Here is a 16,673-nt window from a genome sequence, read left to right on the forward strand (position 1 = left end):
GCATTTCGCAGCAACACGTCGTTATAGAAAAGGCACACAGCATCTGATTATATTGTATTTGACCAGCTTTAATGCTAATTAAGTCAATAAGGACAAGCACTCGAGTGTACAGTACATACATGTAGACACAGCTCAAGTTTATAGCAGTTTCACAGCCACTTCGTTTTACAGCGGTTGTTTGTTGAGATCGGTTAACACTAGGCATCCGCACATCTCGGTAATCAGGATATGTGACTGAACAGCATTTGAAATAGTACGCTACCACTAGAGAGGTAAGGCTTAAATTGTGCTTTGAGTTACACTTCCAAGTTCTCTATTTCTAGTTAGGTTGTAACAGGTAAAAAGCATTTGGGATAGATTTAGTTAAAAGTTGAATAACACCTTATCGTTTATATTTATTTCATTAACGTTAAAATATTGTGAAAAATGGTTGCAGCAAAATGACCTTTTGCAATATGAGCTATTAATATGAACAATACGAAAGAATATGAACTCATGCGAGGCAACAACTAAAACAATTAAAAAAAACAAGGGTGAATGACAACTTGTTAAAGGTCAGAGGTCATCCTAAATAATCGCCTTTGTATCAGGTATAAAAGCAATTAAAATTAAATATAGAAATTTCATTTAGAAATTATTAGAGCCTAGTCAGATTACTAGTCGGATTACAAGCATCGAGTTGTTGGTATTTATTTAAAAGGCCAACAGTGTAAGAGATGGGTAACTTACAAGCAAAGCCTACTGATAATCTGACACAGGAAGAAATTAAAGAATTGGAGGCAACTTTCAAACTGTTTGATGAAGATAACAGTGGATCAATCAGCGCAGAAGAACTGGGAGAGGTGAGAGATCACTGTCATAGTGGGAGATAACTTCTTGTTGTTGCGATAATAAAATTTCTAAAAGAGATTTACTCGGAGAGACAGAATTATAAGTAATGTAAATCAGAAGGACTGTTTGTTTAAGGAGTTTACTTTTATTCATAGACTTATGTTTTCCTTGTAAGAATAGCTGGAGATATTAGCAGACATTTTATCAACTATCTAGCCTCATTGATCTGTACCACTAGCTTAGGTTCTATAGCAACTCTTAAAAATGGTAAAGGAGACAATTTGAGTGCAAGTTGTGGTGGAACTGCCTTTAAAAGCTACTGAATCCATTTATTACTTCTCCAGTAGATAACAGACCTTTCAAATACCCACTCTCACTCTTAAATACATGAACTGTTCAGGTCCCAAAGCATACCTAAGGATTGAGACAGACTGTCATATATTTACCACACCTGTGATAGACTGTCATATATTTACCACACCTGTGATAGACTGTCATATATTCACCACACATGCACTATGGCATCAGCTGAGAAGGAGCAACACTCTGCTCAGCTATTATTATCCAGTAATATTCCTCTATGGGTTATGACTTCGAATAGCCTGAGCTTCTGACGTTCATAGTAAAAACAATTTTGCAATTTTGACAACGTGCATATATAGTGTTTGGCTCGCATAGTATTCATCAAGCTGTTAGGTTTTTTGAAGGCATGTATATATATTTATTTTTTTAAATGTGAAAAGGCATCATACGCAGCTAAAAAACTAGCTAGCAATACCTGACCTCGGAAACTGTAATCAAAGGTTACTGGTTAGTGAGATCAATTTCAAGGCAGCTGCAAATAAGTTAGTAAATGAGCAAAGTCGCTACATCTCTACATCTATCATATGTCGGCTTACTGAGCGGGGTTTTTGTGGGGCCACAGGCTTCTAAGCGGACGTCATTTATTCCATTCTCCTCATAAGTAGACATGATTGATGAACATGTGCAAAGAATGTGGGACAGATGCGTGGGCGTGTGCAGGATAAATCATAACATATGAACAATAAATTAGCACCAAGTAGCACTTAGTGGAGATAGTACACTTGTATTATACACTACACCTTTATAAACTTTACATCCTTTAGTACATCAAAGCTGTCTCTGTCATTAGGGCCAGAGTATGCAGCTCCAAAATATTTATCGCTCTTGCTGCCCGTTGAGTATGTGAATCAATGAAATTCTAATACAGATCAGTTGACCTGCAAACAACAGATTAGGGTTGGATTCCCAAAAAGGCCACTAGTTGACAGAAATTAGATCTAACCTTAAAGGTTGACTTGCAACAAAATTCACATTACGGTTATTTAGTCTCAAAAGGTTCACCATGTCTCACTCTGCTGTGTTGTAGATGCAAAATATGTGGAAATGTGATTATAAGCTCTTAAAAGCTAAAAAATGAACAGTTAATCGCAGCCATCACAAAAATGCAATAGGTTGGAATTCCTTTCCAAAACGGCTCAGATGGGACGTAGTTGAACACGATGTGCTTCTGTTTACACTTTCATGTAACCTCAATCGTCGAAATATTTTCACAAATATACTTCACGCATTCAATAAAACCATGTCTATTGTCCTTACGGTCTCTATTTCATCATCATTGTAACGCTGTCATTTTGAGCACTGATATCTCAAAACCTAGCCTATAAATTAGTTTAATTTTTTAACCTTAGCCCGAAGGAGTGTATATAATCCTCTGATAAACATGAGGAGCCTGTTGGTCACTTGTGATAGTCGAAAAATGCTGCAAAAATTGTTCGCGCCATTTGGCAGGAAGTATGGAGCACATGATCAGATTACGACTAGATGATTAGACCAAGCTGAAATGAAACTGTAAAGTAGCGAGCATCTATATTTGAGAATGGCTTTCCGCTAGAACGCAAAGTGTTTTTCATAAACTAGTGCTACAAGACGTTTTATATTGAGCCTTTTATTGGCCTTTCAATTCACGTGATAACATCCCGTGTCAAAACAATAACCCCGTCAAGTACGTCATCGAAATAAAGGGATTCCAACCAACAGCGTTTTTGTGATGGCTGCGATTAACTGTTCGTTTTTGAGCTTGTACTCACATTTTCACATATTTTGCATCTACAACACAGCAGAGTAAGACACGGACAACCTTTTGATACTAAATAACTGTAATGTGAATTTTGTTGTGAGTCAACCTTTAGTGCTCTCTGCAACTGGGCTTGCCTACGGTCGTTGAGAGTCCCTCGCCAGTGGACTCTGACATGTCCAGCCAAGGTAACAGAGCCATTGTTTGTGTAACACGGTTCTTTAAAACACGCACATCCTCTGTAGACATCATTTTCGATCTTCAAAAGATTGCTTCACATTATAAAACAGATATTTTGGTATTCTAGAAAGTGAAACAACTTCATATGAACACGAAGAAGACACGAAGACATGGCATTCGTGTCTAGTGGCTGGTAGGGACCTGACCTGAAGGCTGCCTCAACAAGGCAGCAGTAATCTAGGAACGTTTATTAAGGATTCCATTGCTAGGTGTGAATGAAGGCTGTGCTTGACAAAGGGAACGAGTAGAGAAAGCAATGAGAAGGTTGATAAACTTGACCAGGGTGCAAAAGTCAATAACATTACACTAGCAGCTAAGTCAGCTAAGACAAACAGTTAGGGTAGGTTTGTGTTTCGCTGAATCAATAAGGTGATTATAGACTCTCGTCAATTGATTAATGAAACAAAGCCTTGTATAAATATAACGTGCCCGAAAACAATGAGGCTCATGACTAGAAATAAATAAAGTGAACTTGGCACCTGCGGCTCATGGGTGCAATCTAGCTCATGTCTAATGGGAACATGTGTGAATAACCACTCAGTGGTATTTTATCAATAGCCTTAGCCTCTGAGTATGACACTTTATTGATAGTCTTAGTTTTTAAGTATGGCACTTTATCAATAGCCTTAGCTTCTGAGTGTGGCACTTTATGGATAGCCTTAGCTTCTGAGTGTGGTACTTTATTGATAGCCTTAGCTTCTGAGTATGGTACTTTATCAATAGCCTTAGCTTCAGAGTGTGGCATTTTATGGATAGCCTTAGTTTCTAAGTATAGCACTTTATCGATAGCCTTAGCATCTGAGTATGGTACTTTATCATTTGCATAAAGTGATGCTACGTCTAGTAAGATAACTTGAGAAATTGTTTGATAGGTGATGAAAGCGCTAGGACAGAACCCAACACCTGAAGAGTTAGATGTGATGCTGCATGATGTCGACACGGACGGCAGCGGTACCATAGATATTGATGAGTTCCTCGCTATGATGGCAAAAAGATCTAAAGGTATTTATACACACATATTTAGGTTCTCAGCTCAAACGACTGACGATATGTGATTATTTGCTGGTTCATGGTTGAAGGAGAGGCTTACGTGTGGAAAGCTTACATAAAAATATATGTAAATTTATGAATGACTTTAAAAAATGAGAAAATGCAGCGATAAGTTTGGGACAAAATTGTTTATTTTTGTGATAATAGACATATAAAAAGTGAGTCAACCTTACTAGTAATCACTTACCTACTACCATGCAGGTTAGAGCCGTTTGCTGCTATCAAATAATAGTGAATCTGTTTAACAATTCAATTTTCCTGATTGCTGTAGGCAGTTAAATATGAAATTATTATTCACCAAGATTTAGCTTGGTATTTCAATTAATAGTTTAGTGTAACAGATCTATAATGTTATAATAAATTTGTATCTTTTACATTACTCACGATTAAGAAGTCATAAATTATATTGTCATGAGATTGTTATTATATTTATGCATTCTGCTTCCAGAGAGTGCAATAGATCAAAAAGGTTTGTGTCAATAATAATAATGCTTTATATGTTTTCCAAGCTAATCATGCTTAAAGACTATTTAAAGCAGCGATCAAAAACTTTTGAATTGTGCATAAACTTTGACAACTCGACAACCAAAGACTATGTTATGCCCTTGAAAATACTAAAACTGTCCAGTCATAGGGATGCTGAAAAATACTTAGTGATGAGACAGAGAAGTGTTAAAACATTCACAAACCTATAGTTATGCCTTAATGTGCCTGTCATTTTTAACTTCTGCTAAAAACAATTTCAGATGATTGTCTTTTAACTTTTCTCAGAAAACATTTAGCTAATTTTTAAATTCTAACAGGGAGATTTTATCGACATATGCAAACGCTTTTATACAAAATAATATTTACACATTGTGTATATTCGCTTTAGGAAAGACATACAAAAAACTGTTCAACAAATTACGATATGATCGTTTTACCCGTAAAATGTTTTTTGTCAACTGGCAGATGTTATCAACTATCAGATATTGTCGACTGTCAGATATTATCAACTATCAGATACTGCCAAATTTCCATTTCAATTGAAGGTAAAAAATAAAACATGCAATGTCTGTGGTATAAATCGTCAATATAAAGGCATCTATCAAATAATTAAATAAAATATCATATATGTGATGGAAATTTGTTTTGATAATACTTGTGCTCTCCAGACCATATTTTAGTTAAAAAACCATGTTACTGAGAAGGCATATGGTTACTCAAAACAATGCAATAGTTGCATGGGTCAAGGACGGCTCCAATCTCTCATTGGTGTTGGAGAAAGCCTGGCTATAAACAATGTTATAGTTTATAGAATAAGCTGACAAGTCAACTGAGCTATGCTGACAGAACCAGACCATATTTGAAACAGACTGTAGCAGAGCTGCCTGTCTTGTTTGAACAAGATGATATTTTAATACAAAATCAATAGTATGAAGAGGGCCGAGTGTGAACTAAACAAACAGTAACAGAGTATGTAGATGTATCATAATACTACATCAAAGGATAAGTCAGCAGTTTCTCACGTCTCTTACACAACACAGACTTACTCATGAAACCATCAGTGTTGTATGCAAAATGACAGTATGCTGATCTGAAACCAAACATTTTTCATGGGCAACAATGTTAAGATGGTAACTTCTAGTCAATGAATGGAAGTTTCTGGACTGTCTATATGCTGAGCTGTGCTTTTTTGTATAAATTTGGATCCAATAGCACCTGAACTGTGATTGTCTCAATAGCTATAATTATTATGTTGAAGAATCCTTAAGTACTGAAATGCTAAAAAATTTGTATTAATTTACAAATACAGCTGTCAGTATAAACTTGCAAAGACAATTGTGCTGACTTGTTATTATTGTTTTATTAGGTTATGAAAAGGAAGTAAAGATGGCATTTAAAGTTTTCAACAAAGATGGCTTCATCACAGAGAAAGAGTTGCGATGGTTATTTGAGACAATAGGAGAGAAAGTGACCAACAGTCAGGTGAAGTTGATGATGGGTGCTGCCGAGGCTGATGCGGAAGGCAGAATAAACTACAAGCAGTTTTCAACGATGATGAAAGGAATACTTGAGAGCCAAGATGCGAGCAAACAGACTCCGCCACCGAAGCCAAAGTAGTCACAAATCACAGATATTACAAAATACCAAACCAAAGAGAACGTTAATTTGTTTTATTGATGACCTCACTAGACTGTATAAGGCTCATATAGATGTCAGCGAGACCAGAGTGGCACAAACACATTCCTTCCTGAAATATTACTTTTTATTTTTGTACCTGTCTAATAGTACCCAATACTTTGGGTGCATCTCTCAGTGAGATTTTGCAATTTTGTACTAGATTACAGGTTTTAATGAACATTTGTATTAATAATAATGTTATATAATCACCTACATCAACCACCCTGTTCATGATGAACAAATATTTACGATATACTAATTTATGGAGGCATCGTTTGCAAGTCAAAATAATTTATAATTCATATGAAGTAATGGAAAAGAGAAACTTTTTGGCAATGAAAAAGGAGAGACAAATTCTTATTTAAGGTTGACTTGCAATAAAATTCACATTACAGTTATTTGGTATCAAGAGATTCACCATGTCTTACTCTGTTGTTTTGTAGGTGCCAAATGTGTGGAAATGTGATTACAAGCTCTTAAAAACTCAAAAACGAAAAGCGGCCGTAGATTGGAATCTATTTATTTCTCTGACGTTATCATTACATTTGGTTATTGTTTTGTCACGTGATGTTCTCACGTGTATTGAAAGACCAATAAAAAGCTCAACTTTTCGTAGCACTAGTTTATGACAAACACTTCGGGTTTTACCAAAGACCCCGTATCAAATATAGATGCTCGCTACTTTACAGTTTTGTTTCGGCTTGATCTAATCGTCTAGTCGTAATCTGATCATGTGACCCAATACTTCCACAAATAATTTCTGTAGCACTTTTCAATTATCACAGGTGACCAACAGGCTCGTCATGATTATCAGACAATGATATGTACTCTTTTGATCTAAGGTTAAAAAATCAAACGAACTTTTACGGTAAGTTATAAGATATCAGTGCTAAAAGTGACAGCATTACAATGACGATAAAATAGACGCGTAGGAATAATAGACATGGTATTATTGAATGCGTGAAGTATATTTGTGAAAATATTTCGACGAATGAGGTTGCATGAAAGTGTAAACAGAAACCATCTTGTACAACTACATCCCATTTGAGCCGTTTTGGAAAGAGATTTTAATCTACAGCGGTTTTGTGATGGCGGCGATTTTCTGTTCGTTTTTGAGCTTTTAGGAGCTTGTAATCACATTTCCACATATTTTGCACCTACAACACAACAGAGTAAGACATCGTGAATCTGTTGATACCAAATAACTGTAATGTGAATTTTGTTGCAAGTCAACCTTTAAGCATTCCCCTGATAGACCTCTCAATGCAATAAAGTAAACTATGCAGCAGATGTGGTGACAAAGGATAAACACTCTTTTTTATTGTCCGCAGATGAGTACAAACATTTCACATACATGAAAAATGGATAGCTAAGGTAACTGGTGTAGGTGAGAAAAAACTGTGCACAAAAATTGAGATTCTATTTAGAAAACAGTGTAATAAAAATATGATTAACAATGATATAAAAACGGACGGACTAAATACGAAATAAGTTTACGTATTTGCACACACTATGAACGCAACTGAAGCATGCAAAAAAGCATGACTAAAATCTTTTGGTCACACACCCAAATCTTTTGGTCTGAAAAGCTGTCTAGTCTGCCTTCACCACTGCGCTGCCACTGTAGAAAGAGTGCAGCTGAACATGCAGACAACTCATTGTGTTTCACTGTTGTATAGCTGGATTATAGCATGAATTTGCCGAAGATGATGAGGTCGAGGGTGAGGCAGAACATAGTTCATGAAATGTGTCCTTTGGTCCCACAGAGTCACCTACATCCAAGAGATTTTTTGACTCCTCAGTTGGTATGCTTACTGGAGGAGAGAAGGAACTCGACTCGATTTCTGAACTAGGGTCAGGGCTGCGTATTGAGTCTGATGCAATGGAAGGAGAGTTTCCAGAAATATAACCAGATGACAGTGATACATCATCATTTTGATTGGCCACTCTCTTTCTGTGGCAGGTCTGTTCTTGTGCTGCTTTGGCAACCTCATACATTCTGTCAACAATCGAAGAGACAAGACCTAGGATCCCTGAATATACAACGTTTTTGAAATGAAATAAAATTTGAGCAAATAATTGTATCGAGACCGAAGGCAACTTTAGCATGTCCGCAACTTTTCAAAACATTGCATTGCAAACAACACGATCGATGAATAGTAACTGTATCCATCTAACATGTTTTACTCCAAATGGTCCTTGTTTAAGTCAGTCTGATACTTTGACGTATATAAAAAACCGTTTAGCAAAAATGCTGAGACTGACGGCATATATAGACAGAATATAGGCAACAGTAGCATCGCTTCGCTCGTAAAAAGATTAAAGTATATTGTGGACTATCTTTGTATGTTGAGATATGGATATTATGGACTACCTTTGTATGTCGAGATATGAATATTATGAACTATCTTTGTATGTTGAGATATGAATATTATGGACTATCTTTGTATGTCGAGATATGAACATTATATACTATCTTTGTATGTCGAGATATGAATATTATGAACTATCTTTGTATACTGAGATTTGAATATTGTGGACTATCTTTTTATGTCGAGATATGGATATTATGAACTATCTTTGTATACTGAGATATGAATATTATGAACTATCTTTGTATGTTGAGATATGAATATTATGGACTATCTTTGTATGTTGAGATATGGATATTATGGACTACCTTTGTATGTCGAGATATGAATATTATGAACTACCTTTGTATGTTGAAATAAGGATACTATGGACTATCTTTGTATATTGAGATAAGTATATTGTGGACTATCTTTGTATGTCGAGATATGAATATTATGAACTATCTTTGTATACTGAGATTTAAATATTATGGACTATCTTTTTATGTCGAGATATGGATATTATGAACTATCTTTGTATACTGAGATATGAATATTATGGACCATCTTTGTATGTCGAGATATGAATATTATGAACTATCTTTGTATGTTGAGATATGGATATTATGGACTATCTTTGTATGTTGAGATATGAATATTATGAACTATCTTTGTACGTCGAGATATGAATATTATGGACTATCTTTGTATGTCGAGATATGAATATTGTGGACTATCTTTGTATGTCGAGATATGAATATTATGAACTATCTTTGTATGTCGAGATATGAATATTATGAACTATCTTTGTATGTTGAGATATGGATATTATGGACTACCTTTGTATGTCGAGATATGAATATTATGAACTACCTTTGTATGTTGAAATAAGGATACTATGGACTATCTTTGTATATTGAGATAAGTATATTGTGGACTATCTTTGTATGTTGAGATATGGATATTATGGACTACCTTTGTATATTGAGATGTGAATATTATGGACTATCTTTGTATGTTGAGATATGGATATTATGGACTACCTTTGTATATTGAGATGTGAATATTATGGACTATCTTTGTATGTCGAGATATGAATATTATGAACTATCTTTGTATGTCGAGATATGAATATTATGGACTATCTTTGTATGTTGAGATATGAATATTATTGACTATCTTTGTATATTGAGATAAGAATATTATGGACTGTCTTTGTATATTGAGATATGAATATTATGGACTATCTTTTGATGCCGAGATATGGATATTATGAACTATCTTTGTATGTTGAAATAAGGATACTATGGACTATCTTTGTATATTGAGATAAGAATATTATGGACTATCTTTGTATGTCGAGATATTAATATTATTGACTATCTTTGTATGTTGAGATATGGATATTATGGACTATCTTTGTATATTGAGATATGAATATTATGGACTACCTGGAATCAGCTGTCACTACATTATTTGAACTGTCTGCCTATCAGAGGGATTCTAGACCTAATGTCACCCTGACATACATAATATAATATAGAGTGCATCTCCGGGTTACAACCTCCCTGTTTAAAGATTTTTTCCGCCTTACGATGTGGAACACAATGCCTTTTCGTTCCCTACATACAGCATTTTTTCGCAATACGACATCCACAAAAATGTCTTTCAAAATTAAAGTTTGGCAATCGGTGTGCTGCATACATCGTAATAACAATGATGCTGAAATGCTATTCGTCGAAATCCCTCCCACAACACCTAAAAAGATGAGATGCTCTCTCTCTCTCCTCTCTCCTCTCTCCTCTCTCCTCTCTCCTCTCTCCTCTCTCCTCTCTCCTCTCTCCTCTCTCCTCTCTCCTCTCTCCTCTCTCTCAATTCAGTAACATTCATTAGAAGTGCAAACGAAACCAGAAACGGGTAATAAAGATAAGGATGATGACAAAATTAAAGTTGAGTAAAATACACACTGAGACTTAGCTTCAAGTGTGTGTTTAGTAAGTTAGTAAAGTACACACTGAGACTTAGCTTCAAGTGTGTGTTTAGTAAGTTAGTAAAATACATACTAAAACTTAGCTTCAAGTGTGTGTTTAGTAAGTTAGTAAAATACATACTAAAACTTAGCTTCAAGTGTGTGTTTAGTAAGTTAGTAAAATACATACTAAAACTTAGCTTCAAGTGTGTGTTTAGTAAGTTAGTAAAATACATACTGAGACTTAGCCTCAAGTGTGTGTTTAGTAAGTTAGTAAAGTACACACTGAGACTTAGCCTCAAGTGTGTGTTTAGTAAGTTAGTAAAGTACACACTGAGACTTAGCCTCAAGTGTGTGTTTAGTAAGTTAGTAAAGTACACACTGAGACTTAGCCTCAAGTGTGTGTTTAGTAAGTTAGTAAAGTACACACTGAGACTTAGCTTCAAGTGTGTGTTTAGTAAGTTAGTAAAATACATACTAAAACTTAGCTTCAAGTGTGTGTTTAGTAAGTTAGTAAAATACATACTGAGACTTAGCTTCAAGTGTGTGTTTAGTAAGTTAGTAAAGTACACACTGAGACTTAGCCTCAAGTGTGTGTTTAGTAAGTTAGTAAAATACATACTAAAACTTAGCTTCAAGTGTGTGTTTAGTAAGTTAGTAAAATACATACTGAGACTTAGCCTCAAGTGTGTGTTTAGTAAGTTAGTAAAGTACACACTGAGACTTAGCCTCAAGTGTGTGTTTAGTAAGTTAGTAAAGTACACACTGAGACTTAGCCTCAAGTGTGTGTTTAGTAAGTTAGTAAAGTACACACTGAGACTTAGCCTCAAGTGTGTGTTTAGTAAGTTAGTAAAGTACACACTGAGACTTAGCTTCAAGTGTGTGTTTAGTAAGTTAGTAAAATACATACTAAAACTTAGCTTCAAGTGTGTGTTTAGTAAGTTAGTAAAGTACACACTGAGACTTAGCTTCAAGTGTGTGTTTAGTAAGTTAGTAAAATACATACTAAAACTTAGCTTCAAGTGTGTGTTTAGTAAGTTAGTAAAGTACACACTGAGACTTAGCCTCAAGTGTGTGTTTAGTAAGTTAGTAAAGTACACACTGAGACTTAGCTTCAAGTGTGTGTTTAGTAAGTTAGTAAAACACATACTAAAACTTAGCTTCAAGTGTGTGTTTAGTAAGTTAGTAAAATACATACTAAAACTTAGCTTCAAGTGTGTGTTTAGTAAGTTAGTAAAATACATACTAAAACTTAGCTTCAAGTGTGTGTTTAGTAAGTTAGTAAAATACATACTAAAACTTAGCTTCAAGTGTGTGTTTAGTAAGTTAGTAAAATACATACTGAGACTTAGCCTCAAGTGTGTGTTTAGTAAGTTAGTAAAGTACACACTGAGACTTAGCCTCAAGTGTGTGTTTAGTAAGTTAGTAAAGTACACACTGAGACTTAGCCTCAAGTGTGTGTTTAGTAAGTTAGTAAAGTACACACTGAGACTTAGCCTCAAGTGTGTGTTTAGTAAGTTAGTAAAGTACACACTGAGACTTAGCTTCAAGTGTGTGTTTAGTAAGTTAGTAAAATACATACTAAAACTTAGCTTCAAGTGTGTGTTTAGTAAGTTAGTAAAATACATACTGAGACTTAGCCTCAAGTGTGTGTTTAGTAAGTTAGTAAAGTACACACTGAGACTTAGCTTCAAGTGTGTGTTTAGTAAGTTAGTAAAGTACACACTGAGACTTAGCTTCAAGTGTGTGTTTAGTAAGTTAGTAAAATACATACTGAGACTTAGCCTCAAGTGTGTGTTTAGTAAGTTAGTAAAGTACACACTGAGACTTAGCCTCAAGTGTGTGTTTAGTAAGTTAGTAAAGTACACACTGAGACTTAGCCTCAAGTGTGTGTTTAGTAAGTTAGTAAAGTACACACTGAGACTTAGCCTCAAGTGTGTGTTTAGTAAGTTAGTAAAGTACACACTGAGACTTAGCTTCAAGTGTGTGTTTAGTAAGTTAGTAAAATACATACTAAAACTTAGCTTCAAGTGTGTGTTTAGTAAGTTAGTAAAATACATACTGAGACTTAGCCTCAAGTGTGTGTTTAGTAAGTTAGTAAAGTACACACTGAGACTTAGTCTCAAGTGTGTGTTTAGTAAGTTAGTAAAATACATACTAAAACTTAGCTTCAAGTGTGTGTTTAGTAAGTTAGTAAAATACATACTGAGACTTAGCCTCAAGTGTGTGTTTAGTAAGTTAGTAAAGTACACACTGAGACTTAGCCTCAAGTGTGTGTTTAGTAAGTTAGTAAAGTACACACTGAGACTTAGCCTCAAGTGTGTGTTTAGTAAGTTAGTAAAGTACACACTGAGACTTAGCCTCAAGTGTGTGTTTAGTAAGTTAGTAAAGTACACACTGAGACTTAGCTTCAAGTGTGTGTTTAGTAAGTTAGTAAAATACATACTAAAACTTAGCTTCAAGTGTGTGTTTAGTAAGTTAGTAAAATACATACTGAGACTTAGCCTCAAGTGTGTGTTTAGTAAGTTAGTAAAGTACACACTGAGACTTAGCCTTAAGTGTGTGTTTAGTAAGTTAGTAAAATACATACTAAAACTTAGCTTCAAGTGTGTGTTTAGTAAGTTAGTAAAATACATACTGAGACTTAGCCTCAAGTGTGTGTTTAGTAAGTTAGTAAAGTACACACTGAGACTTAGCCTCAAGTGTGTGTTTAGTAAGTTAGTAAAGTACACACTGAGACTTAGCCTCAAGTGTGTGTTTAGTAAGTTAGTAAAGTACACACTGAGACTTAGCCTCAAGTGTGTGTTTAGTAAGTTAGTAAAGTACACACTGAGACTTAGCCTCAAGTGTGTGTTTAGTAAGTTAGTAAAGTACACACTGAGACTTAGCTTCAAGTGTGTGTTTAGTAAGTTAGTAAAATACATACTAAAACTTAGCTTCAAGTGTGTGTTTAGTAAGTTAGTAAAGTACACACTGAGACTTAGCTTCAAGTGTGTGTTTAGTAAGTTAGTAAAATACATACTAAAACTTAGCTTCAAGTGTGTGTTTAGTAAGTTAGTAAAATACATACTAAAACTTAGCTTCAAGTGTGTGTTTAGTAAGTTAGTAAAATACATACTGAGACTTAGCCTCAAGTGTGTGTTTAGTAAGTTAGTAAAGTACACACTGAGACTTAGCCTCAAGTGTGTGTTTAGTAAGTTAGTAAAGTACACACTGAGACTTAGCCTCAAGTGTGTGTTTAGTAAGTTAGTAAAGTACACACTGAGACTTAGCTTCAAGTGTGTGTTTAGTAAGTTAGTAAAATACATACTAAAACTTAGCTTCAAGTGTGTGTTTAGTAAGTTAGTAAAGTACACACTGAGACTTAGCTTCAAGTGTGTGTTTAGTAAGTTAGTAAAATACATACTAAAACTTAGCTTCAAGTGTGTGTTTAGTAAGTTAGTAAAATACATACTAAAACTTAGCTTCAAGTGTGTGTTTAGTAAGTTAGTAAAATACACACTAAAACTTAGCTTCAAGTGTGTGTTTAGTAAGTTAGTAAAATACATACTGAGACTTAGCCTCAAGTGTGTGTTTAGTAAGTTAGTAAAGTACACACTGAGACTTAGCCTCAAGTGTGTGTTTAGTAAGTTAGTAAAATACATACTGAGACTTAGCCTCAAGTGTGTGTTTAGTAAGTTAGTAAAGTACACACTGAGACTTAGCCTCAAGTGTGTGTTTAGTAAGTTAGTAAAGTACACACTGAGACTTAGCCTCAAGTGTGTGTTTAGTAAGTTAGTAAAGTACACACTGAGACTTAGCCTCAAGTGTGTGTTTAGTAAGTTAGTAAAATACATACTGAGACTTAGCCTCAAGTGTGTGTTTAGTAAGTTAGTAAAGTACACACTGAGACTTAGCCTCAAGTGTGTGTTTAGTAAGTTAGTAAAATACATACTGAGACTTAGCTTCAAGTGTGTGTTTAGTAAGTTAGTAAAATACATACTAAAACTTAGCTTCAAGTGTGTGTTTAGTAAGTTAGTAAAATACATACTGAGACTTAGCCTCAAGTGTGTGTTTAGTAAGTTAGTAAAATACATACTGAGACTTAGCCTCAAGTGTGTGTTTAGTAAGTTAGTAAAGTACACACTGAGACTTAGCCTCAAGTGTGTGTTTAGTAAGTTAGTAAAGTACACACTGAGACTTAGCCTCAAGTGTGTGTTTAGTAAGTTGGTAAAATATATACTAAAACTTAGCTTCAAGTGTGTGTTTAGTAAGTTAGTAAAGTACACACTGAGACTTAGCCTCAAGTGTGTGTTTAGTAAGTTAGTAAAGTACACACTGAGACTTAGCTTCAAGTGTGTGTTTAGTAAGTTAGTAAAGTACACACTGAGACTTAGCTTCAAGTGTGTGTTTAGTAAGTTAGTAAAATACATACTAAAACTTAGCTTCAAGTGTGTGTTTAGTAAGTTAGTAAAATACATACTGAGACTTAGCCTCAAGTGTGTGTTTAGTAAGTTAGTAAAGTACACACTGAGACTTAGCCTCAAGTGTGTGTTTAGTAAGTTAGTAAAGTACACACTGAGACTTAGCCTCAAGTGTGTGTTTAGTAAGTTAGTAAAGTACACACTGAGACTTAGCCTCAAGTGTGTGTTTAGTAAGTTAGTAAAGTACACACTGAGACTTAGCCTCAAGTGTGTGTTTAGTAAGTTAGTAAAATACATACTAAAACTTAGCTTCAAGTGTGTGTTTAGTAAGTTAGTAAAATACATACTAAAACTTAGCTTCAAGTGTGTGTTTAGTAAGTTAGTAAAATACACACTAAAACTTAGCTTCAAGTGTGTGTTTAGTAAGTTAGTAAAATATATACTAAAACTTAGCTTCAAGTGTGTGTTTAGTAAGTTAGTAAAATACATACTAAAACTTAGCTTCAAGTGTGTGTTTAGTAAGTTAGTAAAATACATACTAAAACTTAGCTTCAAGTGTGTGTTTAGTAAGTTAGTAAAATACACACTAAAACTTAGCTTCAAGTGTGTGTTTAGTAAGTTAGTAAAATACATACTAAAACTTAGCTTCAAGTGTGTGTTTAGTAAGTTAGTAAAATACATACTAAAACTTAGCTTCAAGTGTGTGTTTAGTAAGTTAGTAAAATACACACTAAAACTTAGCTTCAAGTGTGTGTTTAGTAAGTTAGTAAAATACACACTAAAACTTAGCTTCAAGTGTGTGTTTAGTAAGTTAGTAAAATACATACTGAGACTTAGCTTCAAGTATGTGTTTAGTAAGTTAGTAAAATACATACTAAAACTTAGCTTCAAGTGTGTGTTTAGTAAGTTAGTAAAATACATACTAAAACTTAGCTTCAAGTGTGTGTTTAGTAAGTTAGTAAAATACATACTAAAACTTAGCTTCAAGTGTGTGTTTAGTAAGTTAGTAAAATACACACTAAAACTTAGCCTCAAGTGTGTGTTTAATAAGTTGAGTAAAATACATACTAAAACTTAGCCTCAAGTGTGTGTTTAATAAGTTAGTAAAATACATACTAAAACTTAGCCTCAAGTGTGTGTTTAGTAAGTTAGTAAAATATATACTGAGACTTAGCTTCAAGTGTGTGTTTAGTAAGTTAGTAAAATACATACTAAAACTTAGCTTCAAGTGTGTGTTTAGTAAGTTAGTAAAATACATACTGAGACTTAGCTTCAAGTGTGTGTTTAGTAAGTTAGTAAAATACATACTGAGACTTAGCTTCAAGTGTGTGTTTAGTAAGTTAGTAAAATACATACTGAGACTTAGCTTCAAGTGTGTGTTTAGTAAGTTAGTAAAATACATACTAAAACTTAGCTTCAAGTGTGTGTTTAGTAAGTTAGTAAAATACATACTGAGACTTAGCTTCAAGTGTGTGTTTAGTAAGTTAGTAAAATACATACTAAAACTTAGCTTCAAGTGTGTGTTTAGTAAGTTAGTAAAATACATACTGAGACTTAGCTTCAAGTGT

The 16,673-nt window shown here is 34.3% G+C and overlaps 2 protein-coding genes across 2 annotated transcripts in view; one reads left to right on the plus strand and one right to left on the minus strand.

Moving 5' to 3' along the window:
* The first annotated feature begins 39 nt into the window (after window positions 1–39).
* On the plus strand, window positions 40–6,590 carry LOC137409403 (uncharacterized). Its single transcript, XM_068095560.1, has 4 exons — window positions 40–272; window positions 701–842; window positions 4,042–4,171; window positions 6,072–6,590. The coding sequence occupies exons 2-4, from the start codon at window positions 717–719 to the stop codon at window positions 6,320–6,322; spliced, it is 507 nt and encodes a 168-aa protein (XP_067951661.1). The 5' UTR covers window positions 40–272; window positions 701–716; the 3' UTR covers window positions 6,323–6,590.
* Window positions 6,591–7,672: 1,082 nt separating this feature from the next.
* Window positions 7,673–16,673, minus strand: part of LOC137385306 (cyclin-J-like) — a 44,836-nt gene continuing 35,835 nt past the window's right edge. Inside the window, exon 6 of the mRNA XM_068071746.1 lies at window positions 7,673–8,381. Coding sequence (XP_067927847.1) covers window positions 8,048–8,381 — 334 coding nt within the window. The 3' untranslated portion in view covers window positions 7,673–8,047. The remainder of the gene's footprint in view (window positions 8,382–16,673) is intronic.

Source organism: Watersipora subatra, chromosome 1, assembly GCF_963576615.1.
Source record: "Watersipora subatra chromosome 1, tzWatSuba1.1, whole genome shotgun sequence".
Lineage (NCBI taxonomy): Eukaryota > Metazoa > Bryozoa > Gymnolaemata > Cheilostomatida > Watersiporidae > Watersipora > Watersipora subatra.